The sequence below is a fragment of the Caretta caretta genome, chromosome 16, assembly GCF_965140235.1.
Source record: "Caretta caretta isolate rCarCar2 chromosome 16, rCarCar1.hap1, whole genome shotgun sequence".
In the NCBI taxonomy this organism is placed as follows: domain Eukaryota; kingdom Metazoa; phylum Chordata; order Testudines; family Cheloniidae; genus Caretta; species Caretta caretta.
In genome coordinates, this window is record NC_134221.1 from 20720153 (window position 1) to 20736946 (window position 16794).

Genomic DNA, 16794 nt, shown 5'->3' on the forward strand with positions numbered 1-16794 from the left:
AGCTCATCAGCACAGGTGACCATGATGGAGTCCCAGAATCGCAAAAGAGCTCCAGCATGGACCGAACGGGAGGTACGGGATCTGATCGCTGTTTGGGGAGAGGAATCCGTGCTATCAGAACTCCGTTCCAGTTTTCGAAATGCCAAAACCTTTCTGAAAATCTCCCAGGGCATGAAGGACAGAGGCCATAACAGGGACCCGAAGCAGTGCCGCGTGAAACTGAAGGAGCTGAGGCAAGCCTACCAGAAAACCAGAGAGGCGAACAGCCGCTCTGGGTCAGAGCCCCAAACATGCCGCTTCTATGATGAGCTGCATGCCATTTTAGGGGGTTCAGCCACCACTACCGCAGCCGTGTTGTTTGACTCCTTCAATGGAGATGGAGGCAATACGGAAGCAGGTTTTGGGGACGAAGAAGATGATGAGGAGGAGGAGGTTGTAGATAGCTCACAGCAAGCAAGCGGAGAAACTGGTTTTCCCGACAGCCAGGAACTGTTTCTCACCCTAGACCTGGAGCCAGTACCCCCCGAACCCACCCAAGGCTGCCTCCTGGACCCAGCAGGCGGAGAAGGGACCTCTGGTGAGTGTACCTTTTAAAATGCTATACATGGTTTAAAAGCAAGCATGTGAAAGGATTACTTTGCCCTGGCATTTGCGGTTCTCCTGGATGTAGTCCTAAAGCCTTTGCAAAAGGTTTCTGGGGAGGGCAGCCTTATTGCGTCCTTCATGGTAGGACACTTTACCACTCCAGGCCAGTAACACGTACTCGGGAATCACTGTAGAACAAAGCATTGCAGTGTATGTTTGCTGGCATTCAACCAAAATCCGTTCTTTATCTCTCTGTGTTATCCTCAGGAGAGTGAGATATAATTAATGGTCACCTGGTTGAAATAGAGTGCTTTTCTTCAGGGGACACTCAGAGGAGCCCATTCCTGCTGGGCTGTTTGCCTGTGGCTAAACAGAAATGTTCCCCGCTGTTAGCCACAGGGAGGGGAGAAGGTTGAGGGGGTAGTCACGCGGTGAGAGGAGGCAAAATGCGACCTTGTAACGAAAGCACATGTGCTATGTATGTAATGTTAACAGCAAGGTTTACCCTGAAAGAGTGTAGCCACTGTTTTATAAAATGTGTCTTTTTAAATACCACTGTCCCTTTTTTTTTCTCCACCAGCTGCATGTGTTTCAATGATCACAGGATCTTCTCCTTCCCAGAGGCTAGTGAAGCTTAGAAAGAAAAAAAACGCACTCGCGATGAAATGTTCTCCGAGCTCATGCTGTCCTCCCACACTGACAGAGCACAGACGAATGCGTGGAGGCAAATAATGTCAGAGTGCAGGAAAGCACAAAATGACCGGGAGGAGAGGTGGAGGGCTAAAGAGAGTAAGTGGCAGGCTGAAGAGAGGGCTGAAGCTCAAAGGTGGCGGCAGCGTGATGAGAGGAGGCAGGATTCAATGCTGAGGCTGCTGCAGGACCAAACCAGTATGCTCCAGTGTATGGTTGAGCTGCAGCAAAGGCAGCTGGAGCACAGACTGCCACTGCTGCCCCTCTGTAACCAACCGCCCTCCTCCCCAAGTTCCATAGTCTCCACACCCAGACGCCCAAGAATGCGGTGGGGGGGCCTCCGGCCAACCAGCCACTCCACCACAGAGGACTGCCCAAAAAAAAGAAGGCTGTCATTCAATAAATTTTAAAGTTGTAAACTTTTAAAGTGCTGTGCTTAAAGTGCTGTGTGGCATTTTCCTTCCCTCCTCCACCACCCCTCCTGGGATACCTTGGTAGTCATCTCCCTATTTGTGTGATGAATGAATAACTAATGCATGACTGTGAAGCAGCAATGACTTTATTGCCTCTGCAAGCAATGATTAAAGGGAGGAGGGGAGGGTGGTTAGCTTACAGGGAAGTAGAGTGAACCAAGGGGCGGGGGGTTTCATCAAGGAGAAACAAACAGAACTTTCACACCGTAGCCTGGCCAGTCATGAAACTGGTTTTCAAAGCTTCTCTGATGCGTACCACGCCCTCCTGTGCTCTTCTAACTGCCCTGGTGTCTGGCTGCGCGTAACCAGCAGCTAGGCGATTTGCCTCAACCTCCCACCCCGCCATAAACGTCTCCCCCTTACTCTCACAGATATTGTGGAGCACACAGCAAGCAGTAATAACAGTGGGAATATTGGTTTCGCTGAGGTCTAAGCGAGTCAGTAAACTGCGCCAGCGCGCCTTTAAACGTCCAAATGCACATTCTACCACCATTCTGCACTTGCTCAGCCTGTAGTTGAACAGCTCCTGACTACTGTCCAGGCTGCCTGTGTACGGCTTCATGAGCCATGGCATTAAGGGGTAGGCTGGGTCCCCAAGGATACATATAGGCATTTCAACATCCCCAACAGTTATTTTCTGGTCTGGGAATAAAGTCCCTTCCTGCAGCTTTTGAAACAGACCAGAGTTCCTGAAGATGCGAGCATCATGCACCTTTCCCGGCCATCCCACGTTGATGTTGGTGAAACGTCCCTTGTGATCCACCAGAGCTTGCAGCACTATCGAAAAGTACCCCTTGCGGTTTATGTACTCGGCGGCTTGGTGCTCCGGTGCCAAGATAGGGATATGGGTTCCGTCTATAGCCCCACCACAGTTAGGGAATCCCATTGCAGCAAAGCCATCCACTATGACCTGCACATTTCCCAGGGTCACTACCCTTGATATCAGCAGATCTTTGATTGCGTGGGCTACTTGCATCACAGCAGCCCCCACAGTAGATTTGCCCACTCCAAATTGATTCCCAACTGACCGGTAGCTGTCTGGCGTTGCAAGCTTCCACAGGGCTATCGCCACTCACTTCTCAACTGTGAGGGCTGCTCTCATCTTGGTATTCATGCGCTTCAGGGCAGGGGAAAGCAAGTCACAAAGTTCCATGAAAGTGCCCCTACGCATGCGAAAGTTTCGCAGCCACTGGGAATCGTCCCAGACCTGCAACACTATGCGGTCCCACCAGTCTGTGCTTGTTTCCCGAGCCCAGAATCGGCGTTCCACAGCATGAACCTGCCCCATTAGCACCATGATGCATGCATTGTCATGGCCCATGCTTTCAGAGAAATCTGTGTCCATGTCCTGATCACTCACGGGACCGTGCTGACGTCGCCTCCTCGCCCGGTATCGCGTTGCCATGTTCTGGTGCTGCATATACTGCTGGATAATGCGTGTGGTGGTTAATGTGCTCCTAATTGCCAAAGTGAGCTGAGCGGCCTCCATGCTTGCCTTGGTATGGCGTCCGCACAGAAAAAAGGCGCGGAACGATTGTCTGCCGTTGCTCTGACGGAGGGAGGGGCGACTGACGACACGGCTTACAGGGTTGGCTTCAGGGAGCTAAAATCAACAAAGGGTGTGCCTGTACATCAAGGAGTATTTCAGGCAGGACTGCACGGAGGGTTCCAATAAGAAATGGTGCACCTAAGTTATCGTTGTTATTGGAACAAGGAGGTTAGCCTGGCCTCTGATTGATACATGGCTAGATTTACCTCGCTGCACCTTCTCTGTGAGTGACTGCAGTGTGATCTAGACAGGGGAGGAGGCAAATGTGTACAAAACAAATCTGGTCTATTTCTTGTTCTGACCCACTCCATCTATCTTTTACATCTTTGGCTGGCAGCAGACGGTGCAGAAGGACTGCATGCCATCCACATCTCATGGCTGCTCGGCAGAAGATGGTACAGTACGACTGCTAGCCATCCTCATCTCTTGCCTGCCTGGCAGAAGATGGTACAGTACGACTGCTAGCAGTCCGTATCGCCTGCCCGCTCACCATAAAATGGTTCAATAGGACTGACTGCAGGACTAAAGAGAATGACTTGCTCAAGTCACTCCAAATTTAGTCCCTGCGCCCATGTCTGCCCAGGCGCTCCCAGCCGACGTGGCCAGGAGCACCTCGGACACGACGAGGACGACTACCAATCGTATTGCACAGTCTGCTGCCAGAAGGCAATGGGTTGCTGCTACTGTGCAGCAAAGCCGTACCGCGTCTGCCAGCACCCAGGAGACATAGGGTGACGGTTACCTGAGCTGGCTCCATGCTTGCAGTGGTATGGCGTCTGCACAGGTAACTCAGGAAAAAAGGCGCGAAATGATTGTCTGCCCTTGCTTTCACGGAGGGAGGGAGGGAACGGGGGCCTGATGACACGTACCCAGAACCACCCGCGACAATGTTTTAGCCCCATCAGAGTGCTCCATTGTGACTGCTCTGGACAGCACTCTCAGATGCCCGATTGTTTGCCATTGCTCTGACGCTGGGAGGGGCGCTTACAGGGTTGGCTTCAGGGAGCTAAAATCAACAAAGGGGGTGGCTTTACATCAAGGAGTATTTCAGGCAGGACTTCACGGAGGGTTCCAATAAGAAATGGTGCACCTAAGTTATTGTCCTTATTGGAGCAAGAAGGTTAGCCTGGCCTCTGATTGATACATGGCTAGATTTACCTCGCTGCACCTTCTCTGTAAGTGACTGCAGTGTGATCTAGAAGAATAAGTCCCCTAGACAGGGGAGGGGGGGAAGCAAATGAGTACAAAACAAATCTGGTCTATTTCTTGTTTTGATCCACTCCATCTATCTTTTACATCTTTGGCTGGCAGCAGACGGTGCAGAAGGACTGCATGCCATCCACATCTCATGGCTGCTCGGCAGAAGATGGTACAGTACGACTGCAAGCAGTCCGTATCGCCTGCCCGCTCACCATAAGACGGTTCAATAGGACTGACTGCAGGACTAAAGAGAATGACCTGCTCAAGTCACTCCAAATTTAGTCCCTGTGCCCATGTCTGCCCAGGCGCTCCTGATCGACCTCACAGAGGCGACCAGGAGCACCTCGAACATGACGATGACGGCTACCAGTCGTACTGTACCGTCTGCTGCCACAAGGCAAGGGGTTGCTGCTACTGTGTAGCAATGCCGTACCGCGTCTGCCAGCACCCAGGAGACATAGGGTGACGGTTACCTGAGCGGGCTCCATGCTTGCCGTGGTATGGCGTCTGCACAGGTAACTCAGGAAAAAAGGCGCGAAATGATTGTCTGCCCTTGCTTTCACGGGGGGGGGGGGGAGGGAACGGGGGGCTGACGATATGTACCCAGAACCACCCGCGACAATGTTTTAGCCCCATCAGGCATTGGGATCTCAACCCAGAATTCCAATGGGCAGCGGAGACTGCGGGAACTGTGGGATAGCTACCCACAGTGCAACGCTCCGGAAGTCGACGCTTGCCACGGTACTGTGGAAGCGCTCCGCCGAGTTAATGCACTTAGAGCATTTTCTGTGGGGACACACACACTCGAATATATAAAACCGATTTCTAAAAAACCGACTTCTATAAATTCGACCTAATTTCGTAGTGTAGACATATAAGTGCCCGTCTCTAGGGAGCTCAGCAGCTGACATAACTGTGTGACACACCTGTTCCCTATCTCCAGCTTTTGTGAGACTCTGTAAGGGGCAGGGGAGGGAGCAGGATTCTACCTGTCAGTTGCTGGTGATCCTGTTTCTCTTTTCTGCACCCAATGCCCTAGGCTGATATTAAAAAAGCCGAAGAGTCCATTTAATATATTGCAAATAGAGTTCAATCTTACAAGACCACATTTGCCGGAGAAAACCTTCTGCTCAAGAAATGATAAAAAAAGACTAGCTCTGGGGGTTATTACCCAAAAAAGGGAATTTTAATACTGACTGTGACATGGAAGTGTGTTTGACAGCAGGTGGAAAACACACACACACCTACTCAGCAGCTTGGTTGTTAATATAAAAGGGCTTTAATGGACTTTGCAGTCACAGTGAACCTCTCCGCTGGTCTAATTGCATTTGGGAGCTTGTAGAGAAGTACAAGTCATTTGTTAATGCCTGGCTGCCCCCCTGGGGGAGGAGTCACCACTGGCTGTTTAGAAATTACGCTTCCCAAACACTCTGGGATGGTTCTCCCTTCCGCTGAAGTGCTTGATCTTTAAGGGATGTCGAGGTTAGACTGTTGCTATTTTCCTCAGTGGAGTGCTGGGAAGATGCCAGCCAGGAATCTAGCTGTTTTGCTCACGGTGGCAAGTGGCCAAAGCAAAGCTCCATTTATTTGTTATTTTTTGTTTGAAAAGAAAAAACAAGCAAATTTTCACTTAGAATTTAGCTTTTGTTAGAAAAGGGGGTTTAAACAATGGCTCCGAGTCCTCGGGTTCAATTCACAGCTACTTCTGCTCAGCCCTTTGTCCTTTTCAAGCTAATAAACTGAGCTCTCTCCAGTGTTCCATGGAGAGAGAAGGGAGGGTATTTCAGAAGGGGCCTTAAACACTAGCTATTCTGCATGCACATTTTTGATCTCTTAAGATTGCCTCAGGGCAACTGGCCAAAAATTCTCCTCTTTCCCAGCTGCATGCACAGGGTAGGATTCTGTTGCAAAATTGCTTTTTTGTATTAAAAAAAAATCCATGTATCTGGTATGTCAGGGAAATCAGCAGCACATGAAATGGGAAGGTACATCCAAGTGCAATTATTCTTATGTCCTACAGCCTGCCAGCAGCTGCCTACCAAACACAGCCACCTTAAGCCTGCCCCAATGCAGTTAGGTATTTAAAGCATGAACTAGGTCGGATTCTTCCTGTGGCTTCTCAGTGTTCTTTCCTGTCATATGTTCTCTTCTGTGAAGTCCTCCCTGCACCATTAACTCCACTCAATACAGGAATGAATGGCTGCAGCTGAATCTGTTTAAAGTTCCCCATTTTGGTTCCCACATTCAATAGCCAAGCTCCACAAAACCCTGTTTCTAGGAACAGTTAAAGTCATGTGTCCTAGACAGAGCCAGATTCTGCACTCTGTTCCACCCTGCTGGGCTCAGGGAGGTTGCCCAGGCTGGAATACAATCAGCCCAGATCAGCCCTTTGAGACGTAGAAATAACCCCAATGGCTCTCCTATGTACTAGGGCATGAACTGAGCCAATCCTTCGATGTCCCAACGAAAAGTGCTCCGAGTTCTGTACACCCGGGAAAATACAGGTCTCCCGCTTCTTCACTTTTAGATGTTCAAATATCAAACACCTGAAGAATGTATTATTTTGAAACAAGCCCACCTCCATTTTTCTGCACTGGATCCCGAGCCACCATGTTGTTATGGCTGAAATCACTGAAATGTGAAATATTCAGAGAAAAATAAAGCCTACGAGTCTAAGCCACGGGCTTCAGTCTCACAGTGAACTAATCTGCACCCCTGGGAACAGTCTGTAATATTTTTGTTTTTAACTTCCACCACCACTTTATTATTTCAGCCCAGACTCCCAGCAACAATTCTCATAGCTCAGCTTAGCGGGACTGCCAGAGATTGTGCAGCGTCTGGCTTTGGAGGAGATGGAATATCTTAAATCAGCCATTCACCACTTCAAAGCAATCTTCCCTCTGTTACCTGTAAGCGGCAACAGTGATGCGTAAAACTCCTGATTCAGACTGCCAACTTAGTTATCAGGAAGTGGCACACACAGAAAGGAAACAAATCAGGGACAGAATTCAGGAAGCCATGGTCAGTACAAGCTCTGAGGGGTAGGCCAGGGTTCAAGAGATCAATCCATTCTTCCCATAGGCTATGAGCAGTTTCCAGCTAATACTTTGCGCTCTACATCTAACCTACAGAATGTCAAAATCATCTCTTAGTTCACTTCAGTGGAACTGCAGCTGAGCCCTTGTTTATACTGAGATTTGAGCCCCTGTGATTGGCATTGGTGCAGGGACCCCATGCCTACCTTAGCGGACTGCAGAAGTGCACCAGCTGCAAGCCCACTGACGAGGCCTACAAGGGGAATTGGGTCCAACATGTTTTCTTGTTGTTACCCCTCCCTCTGCCCAGAGGCAGCACTCCCACAGATATCCTCTGGAATGTTGATACATGTGATGGTCTCCTCTAGAACCCCTGCAGTTTCATTAATTCTGCAATGGCTCTTTCCCCCCCCTCCCCCCAATAGGACACTGGATCTCCCCCACACACACACACATTCCTTCCTTGTGACAGGTTTGCCCCAAAGGGGGGTGTGGAGTTCGTATCACACAAGGAAGGAAGGGTTGGATATCTGGTCTTGGCTCCCAGCCCTGGGCCAGGAGTGCTGGGTAGGCGGAGCATTGAGTCCCAGAGCCTGGCAGAGGGAGGATGCCCCTTGTACTTCTCAGTCGGTATCTTTCTGGCTGATTCACAGCAGATGGGCTCCTAAGGGCGTTCCAGCAGTAAGTGCAAGGCCCTTTAAGGACACAATACAGCTGCAACCCAAGAGCCCCACCACCACTGGGAAGAATAAGCTGGCAGGGCATGAACAGCCACAGAGAGTGAAGCTAGCTGCGTTGACAGCTCTGCCAACACAGAATCAGACCTACCCTTCTAGGCATTTAGGTGTACTTCCCACAGGACTATGTATCATGCAGAGCTTGTAAGCACCTTTGATGAAGGGGGCATAAGACAAGCAAACTGGCAGAGGGGAAAAACGATCCTCGTTGCACCACGGAGGGCGTGGAAGAACGGTGCCAAATGAAGTGAGGCTCAGATGGCTACAGCGTGCTGAGACCACAGAAGCGTGCCTGCTGTGGTTCTAATCTACCTGCATGCTGCCTATTTGCAACTTCCCAGATATTTGAGACCATGCCTCACCAAGTCAGATGGCAAAGACCCGCTAGATCACCAGGTGGAGGGCACATGTTCCCCTGAGAGGGAATGTATACAGGGAAGCCAAGACTTGCGCTCGAGCTCAGCCAGAAAGCCAGCTGCTGAGCACTCCATTCCGGACCCTTGGGAGTGCAGTGTCCACACAGCGCAGTTCTCTATGGTATCCCCCACCCGCTCATGCCACCAGTGAGAGGAGCACACCGATTCCAATGCCTTGCTTCGAGGGTATGTTCCTTTCTCCGTCTGTTCCAACTGGGACCACATCAGCTAATTCCACAAGTGTTGCTATTTCCCCCCTTGCCCAGTGACATATGGGGAAAGACTGCTTCTGAAATGGCTAATTTCTCCCAAGCAAATGCCAAACAAGTAAAACCTGACATGGGCAGAAGCTTTCCTACTGTGACTCATTTGCTTTGGAAGGCTGAACTAGAAAAAGCACAAAATTACACACTGGGAAATACAGTACATGATCAAAAGTGAGATAACCCGTTTGTGCTGATGGGGTGAAAGGCTGAAAATAAAGGGAGAATAAAAGGAATACAACACAGAACAAACAGAACAGGAAGTGAGGGACCACATCTGCATCTTTACCATAATCAGGAAACACTATGGAGGAAGAAGCCAGGAACTGAATAATGCAAGTGCAATATAGAACAATATTCTGACCCGTCTAAGAAATGGCTCATAGCTCCATGCACAGAGCAGCTGTGTGCTTACAGAAAGAGGCTGCAGCATTTGTATATGCAAGTACTTTGATTATTTTCATGTGTGATCGTACATAAATTATTCCTCAGATGTGGGATCATGCATCTCTGATTCTAGTTCAAAATATGGTGCATAGGGACAAAGCACAATATTGTGTTATCACCATAAAATAAGCTTCATTTTTATACTGCACAGATAATGTGCAGTGCAAGTTAACAGTTGTGGGTAGCAGCACTGGAGGTCTCAGTGCTGCCTTTCAGATCTGCTTTTCCTAGTCAAAGAGACTATAAAATTTTCAAAAGCAACTGGCTTTCTCCTGATCCTGCTGCCTAATTCACAATTGAACATTAGGGGTTGAGGTGGGTTTTTGACATGTCTACCAAAAGCAATGCACTCCGCCACCCCCAAGAGCCGCTGACTGCACGGATTTGTTCCTTATATTTAAATAAAAATGTGCCACCACCCACACCCCTCTAAACCTCATGCACCACTGCAGCCCTGCAATACCTTTGTCCGACATCACTCCCCAAGGATCCCATCCTCCGAGCTGGTAACAAGGGGCTGACCCCATGGACATCCTCTGTCGTTGCTGGTGGGACAGTTTTTACATGTGAATTGATCTCGGATGGGGAATTCTTCAGCTTGGCTCTTGCCATTCTAAGAGCTTTGGATGCCTCCTACTTCCTCCTCTTTTCCCCCTGATCTCTCTCATACATAGCAATCTTCATACTGCCTGCAGTTCAGAGCTGTCGGCATGTACCACCTCCTTCCTCTAGTCACTCTCCCCACACGCAGCTGCTCAGTGGAACAATCCTGCCCTGTAGATTTATCTTGGTAGCGAGGGAAATTAAGGAAAAGTCCATGGTCGTGCTGCTGTTATGAATCGCGTGCCATGCAGTAAAACAGCAGAGACGACAAGAGATTCATAATGCAGGAGCCTGTATAATGGTTTAACTTCATAAATAAAAAACATCATTTGTTTAGTGCAGTATATCCTTTGCCTTGGCTGGCTGATTATTAAAATGACGGGATTGGTTTTATGACTGCACCCAAGACAGCAGTGACTTGTGGGGCAAGGGATCACAGAAATTATTCTCCCTTCCTGTAGGTGGGAGATGTTATTTCCCTCTCCCTCCCCCCAGTTTCTTTTTGTAAAATGTCCGAGTGTGCATTTAATGCTGGTAAATGACAATCTCAGAGGCTGAGTCCTCACACAGCACAGGCTTCCCCCACATTGCCCTGTTTACACACTTTAATCCGGACTCAAAAGGAGCACCTGTGTGGGTGAAGGGGAAGTCCATTCAACACGGGCCATTAAGTCCTTGGTCTGGCTACTGAGAATGCTACCATTCATTAGCACCCATCGTAGTGGTCATTTTGGTGATGTGGGCACTATCCCCATGAAACTGGACTTTCACCCATCAACCCCACTGCTCCTTGTCCCTTGAGCTACCATCAGTTGCAAACAGCTTTCAGACACTACTGGTTTAGGCTGGATTCAAACCAGTGACTTTTAAAGTAACTGGCTCTTCATCCCACTACCAATGTAACCTGTGTTTCTTTGGTTAAAATACAACTTTGTTAGGCAAGTTCTCCAAGAATGCAGAAAAGTAAATAAATCTTAATTACTAATAAAAATGTCACTCACATTTTAGTTATCATCCAGGAGGTTCCCACTGATATTCCTCACTTCAGATCAGTTTGCAACACATCAAACAGGGGCAGGAGGGCCTAGTTGCCTTCAGGATTCTGTTAAAAAACTCTAGCCAGGTTCATGCAGAATTTATATATTCAGGCCAGCCAAGCGTGCAGTGGGAGTTTCAGCACGAAGGACAGCACCGAGGGAGCCTATTGACCATTTATATGCTATTTACTTTAAACAAATATTTAAGATGATATGTGAGAACAAGTCTGAGGCCCTACCATATCCTGTGTGTTGCTGAGCTGCTATCAAGATTCCACAAGCTAAGCAAGGTTAATGCGAGTCAAGTACTTGGATGGAAGACCTCCTAGGAAGACTTAGGTGCTGCATGAAATATCCTTGAGAGATTAGATGGTGGTCTACCTTCCCAGTCGGTGCGGTGCCACTGTGACATCACCATGCCAGGGCGCATTGTACTACAAGAGTTGTAGTAGAACTTTCTGGAGAAGACTTAAAACCAACTTGTGGTCAGTACAGCTTCCACTTCATTTTTCATTCATCCACTGTCTTGGCCAAATTCCCACTCTGGTAATTCCACTGGGGTCACCTAAAATTCCTTTTGCCATTTCAGTGTTATAGCAAGTTATTCTATACTCCCTGCCCTGAAACCATTGTGCCCTGTGCTGTTTCACCGCAAAAAGCTGGATTGGTTGCATTGGCAGTCAAAATTATGCCTCCTCCACAGGAGGGTTGAGCAGCTTAGTCCAGTCATATCTGAAAAGATGAGGAGAGAGCTTGAGAAGGGAGAACACTGCAGAGGCAATCTTTCCTCACTCACCTGGAATGACAGGAGGAACGGGTAGTGCCGGAGAGCTGCAGTGTGGAGCTCTGGTGGGGATTATATTTCTTTTGTCGCTGCAGGAGATTTGCGGGGCTGGTAGAAATATTTCAAAAGAAAGTTGAGCTCCTAAATAATCAAGAGTTTTCACAATAAGGTGTCTGCTTTCCCCAGAAAAGTTTGATGTTGAATCAAAAATCTAAAACCCCAACAAACTGAATCTTGGTGTTTTGACAGAGGGTTTTGGTTTGCTGTTTTTCAATGAAAAGTCAAAAATGTGTTGGAGGGACATTTTCCAGCCAGCTCCAGTTATTGGATTTGATCTGAGAATAATAAAGGGGTGTTGATCTATATGTTACTTTTGAAATACTGACCAGAGCACCCACCACTGTGGATTTGCACCAACCTACAACAGATTCAAATAAAACCATGAGAAAAATGCAGACTAACCCTCCTTCACTTACGTAAGTGAAATATTAAACTTAAGCCCTGATTGTTATTCCTATTATTTTGAGGTGCAGAGAGGCTCTTTACCTAAGATATAAAGGGATGTACATGGCATAGCTGGGACGAGAGCTCGACCCCAGTTCCCTGCTCTGACGATGAGACCACATCCCCATTCCTTAAGGGGACATCACTATTAAGCATATTCTATAAAAGTTTTTTCCCCCCCAACATAAAATAGATACAAAAGCAATGCCAATTACTGATGTGCCAGCTCTTAAACAGCCCCATATACACCTTGATTATCCTTACACAGTAATACTTTGGTTCAAGCCTTGCAATTGGTTTCTTACACTCAAACTATTCACTCATTCCTTACATTAATTGATTACATATTCATAAGCATGAACACAATTGGTGATATACAGCTTTAAGCAAGCACCTAACATCAGTGGGACTTTTGCTGCAGTTTGTGATTTTGACAGGAAATCGTGCAAACTTCAAGAGCAAGGTAACTGGCAAAACAGGAAGCTGTTCAGACTGCTTGAAAGGGCAGATGCTGGGATGCGGGGGCATGGGCTTCCCTTCCTCCCCATGAGCAGGAGCTGCTTCTGCCTGGGGGAGGCCTGGGGTTAGCGTCTGGCTACACTGCAAACCAGGGATTTAATGCTTAATTACTACTTTGCAAGCCCACTACAAACTGCTGATTTCTCATTTCAACATTTGCATTACCCTGAGACCACTGCTGAGTGGCAGGCTGGAGAAAAAGAGATGGAATTGTTCAGAAAAAGTCATGATGGGTATAACAGTTGCTGAAAATGTGACTGAAAAGAAAGGATTTCTCATTAGATTCAACTGACTCCATGGCAAATGCACCTTTAATATTTTCCTTTTGTTTAAGTAGTTTCCAATATTGGCTGTCAAAACTCCTTTTGTGCAGCCATTCAACATATTAATAATAAATGTGATCATGCATGTTAGAGCTATTCAATGGAACAAGAGGGCTTTAAAAATTACTATGATAAATGCATTTGGTATTTATTGAAAGCTGTTAGAATGGAGAAATTCTCTAAAAAAATCAGCAAGTTCAAAATAAATCTTTTAAAAATATGGAGCTCTAAGTAAGCTATATAGCCCATAGCAAAACTTTAAGCAGTAACAAAGAACTTTCCTTTATACACTACATTTTGCTAGAAAACTTTTATGCAACTGAATTCATTAGTATTTAACTTATGGACATTTATTTTGTTCTTATGTGTGCTTCTCCATGGAGGAAGGTTGGGTTCTTTGTCCAAAATAAATAGATATTACAAACACTTAAAGAGATATTCTAATTATGACTCATTAGAATAACTTATCTGAAACTAAAAACTGGCCTCACGCCTCGATTTGAATGTAAACTCAATTGAACAGCCGGAGAATTGGATGGTTTTCCCCACCCGAGCCCCATTGCTATACTAAAATCTTCCCTTGGCTCTGCTCAGAGACACGTGCCTGGCTAGCTAGAAACGTGCTCTGTACAAAGGTCAGTATGGGTGACAACTCTGGTTTGGAAACATCAACAAGAAAATGGAGCCCCGGAAGCCACTTTTCTTTTGCAGCCTTGGGTCAGTGAATGCATCCAAGACACAAGCACAGCTCTGACCAGATCAGAGGCTTAGCCTTGGAAGGAGGGACGAAAAGTAAAATTAAAACATTTATATCCAGTTTAAAATAACTAATTTGGGGAGAAAAAATAATCAGCAAATCTTAAGATTCAGGCTGACCTCCGACAAGTCACCTGAGAAAAACAAACTCCTAATCTGTTGCATAGGACTACTGGTCTGGGCACTGGGAAGGGGACTGGCAGCTGCCAAGAGCAGTGCAGAGTTCCAGTGAGATTAATTTGGAATGCATTGTGGTTTGTAGCAAGAATCCCCTGCAGCAGTGCAGAAAAATCCAGTCTGGATTTTTACCTACAACAGTCACAGCAGTGAAACATGCTGGCTAACTCAGGACTTCATCCAATGCCCACTGAAGTCACCAAAAAGATTCCCATTGGTTACAATGGGCTTCAGATCAAATCCAACGTCTGCAGATCTCCCTTTATACGATCATTCATATGGAATGAGGCAGACAGACATAGTCATTTGAATAGTCTCATACCATTCCTGCTCTCACATTTTAAGAGTATTATTATGTCTTCACCCACACACAGCAATCTACATTTACAAAAAGTCAGCCCAGAACAGCTAGCTGGTTTCATAACATAGGGTCTACAAAAGAATCCATCACTGTCGACTCATGTTCATACTGTCACTTCCTGAATATGCTACATACACAGCCATTGCAGTCAGTCTTCTTTGCATTGGCATCGTATTCATGGAGAAGGTTTTGCCTTGCTTGGCTGCCCAGCTGCAAAACTGCACACTATTTCACTTAACTGCAAGCTCTTCAGCACAGGAAATGCAACTTACCTATGTTTGCAAAGTGCCTCAAATTTAACAGTAACGTTCAAATACTTAATCACATCAGAGATTACTAAAAATATTTCAAAAACTGGCCTCAATCTCTCTGTGCTACCCATTGGCTCAAGAATTTTGCAACAAGTACATACCATACTGTACTGGCCATTTATTGACCAGGTATAGTGTCCTGAACTTTCAGAATATATTTTGCAATGAGTTTTTCAAGCTGTTTATGAAAGCCAGTGTGCAGCCCTGCAAAAATAACTACAGACTCTTATCATTTGTGCTCCAGCTACTTGCTGGCTGGGTTCTTCAAGTAAGTTTGCAAAAAAGGAACTGTGTAAAAGCACATGGTATGGGCAGAGAAGAACAGGCTTGTTGGCTGAACTTGCAGAAAGCTTCCTACTCAGCATGACAGCATTACTGTGTCTACTTCGCAATAACTTTTGAACGCCACATCTGATCAATTCCAAAATTTCAGGAAATGTTCTAGGCACCAATGGCCAGAACTCCATTCATTTGGGGTTTGTTTTTTTTTTTTTTTTGGGGGGGGGGGGGGACGTGGAGGGGGAAGGGCACGAGATCAGAAAACTGAAAAAGTGGAAAATGGGGGGCATATGGAACAGCTGTTGCTTCAAGCGCCTCTGCAATTGTCTGTATATCAAACACAACTGGTGGATGGCACCACTAACACCCCCGGCACCAATCCCAGTCTGAAATGGCTGCAGCAGCCCTTCCCAAGGCCCCATGTCTTGCTATGCAGCGTGGGGGAGGAGCGTCCCCCGCTGCCAATCCCAGCCATTTCAGACTGGGCGTGGCGCCAGGGGAGCAGAGGGACCGGGCAGCCCCCCCCCACGCCCGCTGCTTGCTCCTGCCAGCACGGGACTGCAACGCCCAGCTCCGGAGGGCAGCGGCAAGCCCCCAGGCATGCTCGCGGGGAAGGAGACAGGAGGCAGAGCTGATCGGTGCCTCCACGCAGCTCCAGGCCCCTCTGGTTACTCGGCAGCGACAGCCAGGCTGGGCACCCCGCCAGCAGCGTGACTTGGTCCGACCCGTGGGGACCACATGAGCCCTGAGGTTGGCGCTGACATCCTGCCTATGCCAAGACCTCCGGCGCAGGGGCAGCCCTAACTCTGCCCAGGCAGACACAGCCCAGCTCACGCCATGACTGGCCCGGTGCATACATGAGTACACGAGTAGGAAATTGTTTTATTTCACTAACTACAAATTCTCTGCTTTTTTTTTTTTTTTAATTTTAAACGGTCAAAAAAACAAACAAAAAAAATTGCAAAGTGCAAACATGTAAAAGCCACACAAAAAAAAAGGGGGGGGGAGCAAACATTTTTTTTGCTTGGGGTGGCAAAAAACCCAGAGCCGGCTCTGTTTCTACTAGGGTGGAAAGAAGGTTCTCTGGCAGTAAGAAGCCTGCGAACATTAAGAAACCAAACTTTAGGCTGAGCTACTAGGAAAATCGACATCCAGACAATGGAAATCTTCAGGGAGTGCTTGGACTTCCCAAGATCCTTACTAAATAAATCAAGACTTATCACAGTAGTAATGCACGCATTCTCTGGCTTTCAGCAATCAGGCTAATGACTACTTAGAGTTCCAGACCTTGAGCTGGTTACCAGCAGTATGATAAAATAACTCCAGATGAATTACTCTTCTGTGTAAAAACATTTTTCCTCGTGGTTACAACAAATGAAGCACAGCAGCAACTGACAGGAAAAGTGATGCACAACGTAGTCAGAAATGTGCAATTCATCAGCAGCACATTGTAAAAGGTTGAACCTGCTGAAAAGCACAATTTGCAGAGATGCCTAACTATTGCACTTACCTCTCGCTGGAGAATGTGTTATCAATAGGCAACATCCTCAAATGTGCTAAGGACCCACAAAGTCTCCTCAGAATCTGACCCATTTGGCACAAGAATCCTGGATTCATGCAATTATTTTTTTAAACAGCTATAGGGCTCTGTCCTCCAATGGATGCCATGCATAAATGGAAGAACACGCATCAGTGTGCTTCTTAGATTACTGTGGAAATATTTTCTCTCCTTGGAATATATTATT

The 16794-nt window shown here is 47.1% G+C and overlaps 1 protein-coding gene across 7 annotated transcripts in view; it reads right to left on the reverse strand.

Moving 5' to 3' along the window:
• KCNT1 (potassium sodium-activated channel subfamily T member 1) overlaps positions 1 to 16794 on the reverse strand; it is a 201179-nt gene that overhangs the window by 119459 nt on the left and 64926 nt on the right. For 3 of the 7 annotated variants that reach the window (XM_048823212.2, XM_048823214.2, XM_048823211.2), the window contains exon 1: positions 9859 to 10118. The exons of the other annotated variants lie outside the window; for them this stretch is intronic. In XM_048823212.2, coding sequence (XP_048679169.1) covers positions 9859 to 10007 — 149 coding nt within the window. In that variant the 5' untranslated portion in view covers positions 10008 to 10118. Of the gene's footprint in view, positions 1 to 9858; positions 10119 to 16794 lie in introns of those variants that run through there. 7 annotated transcript variants of the gene reach the window in all.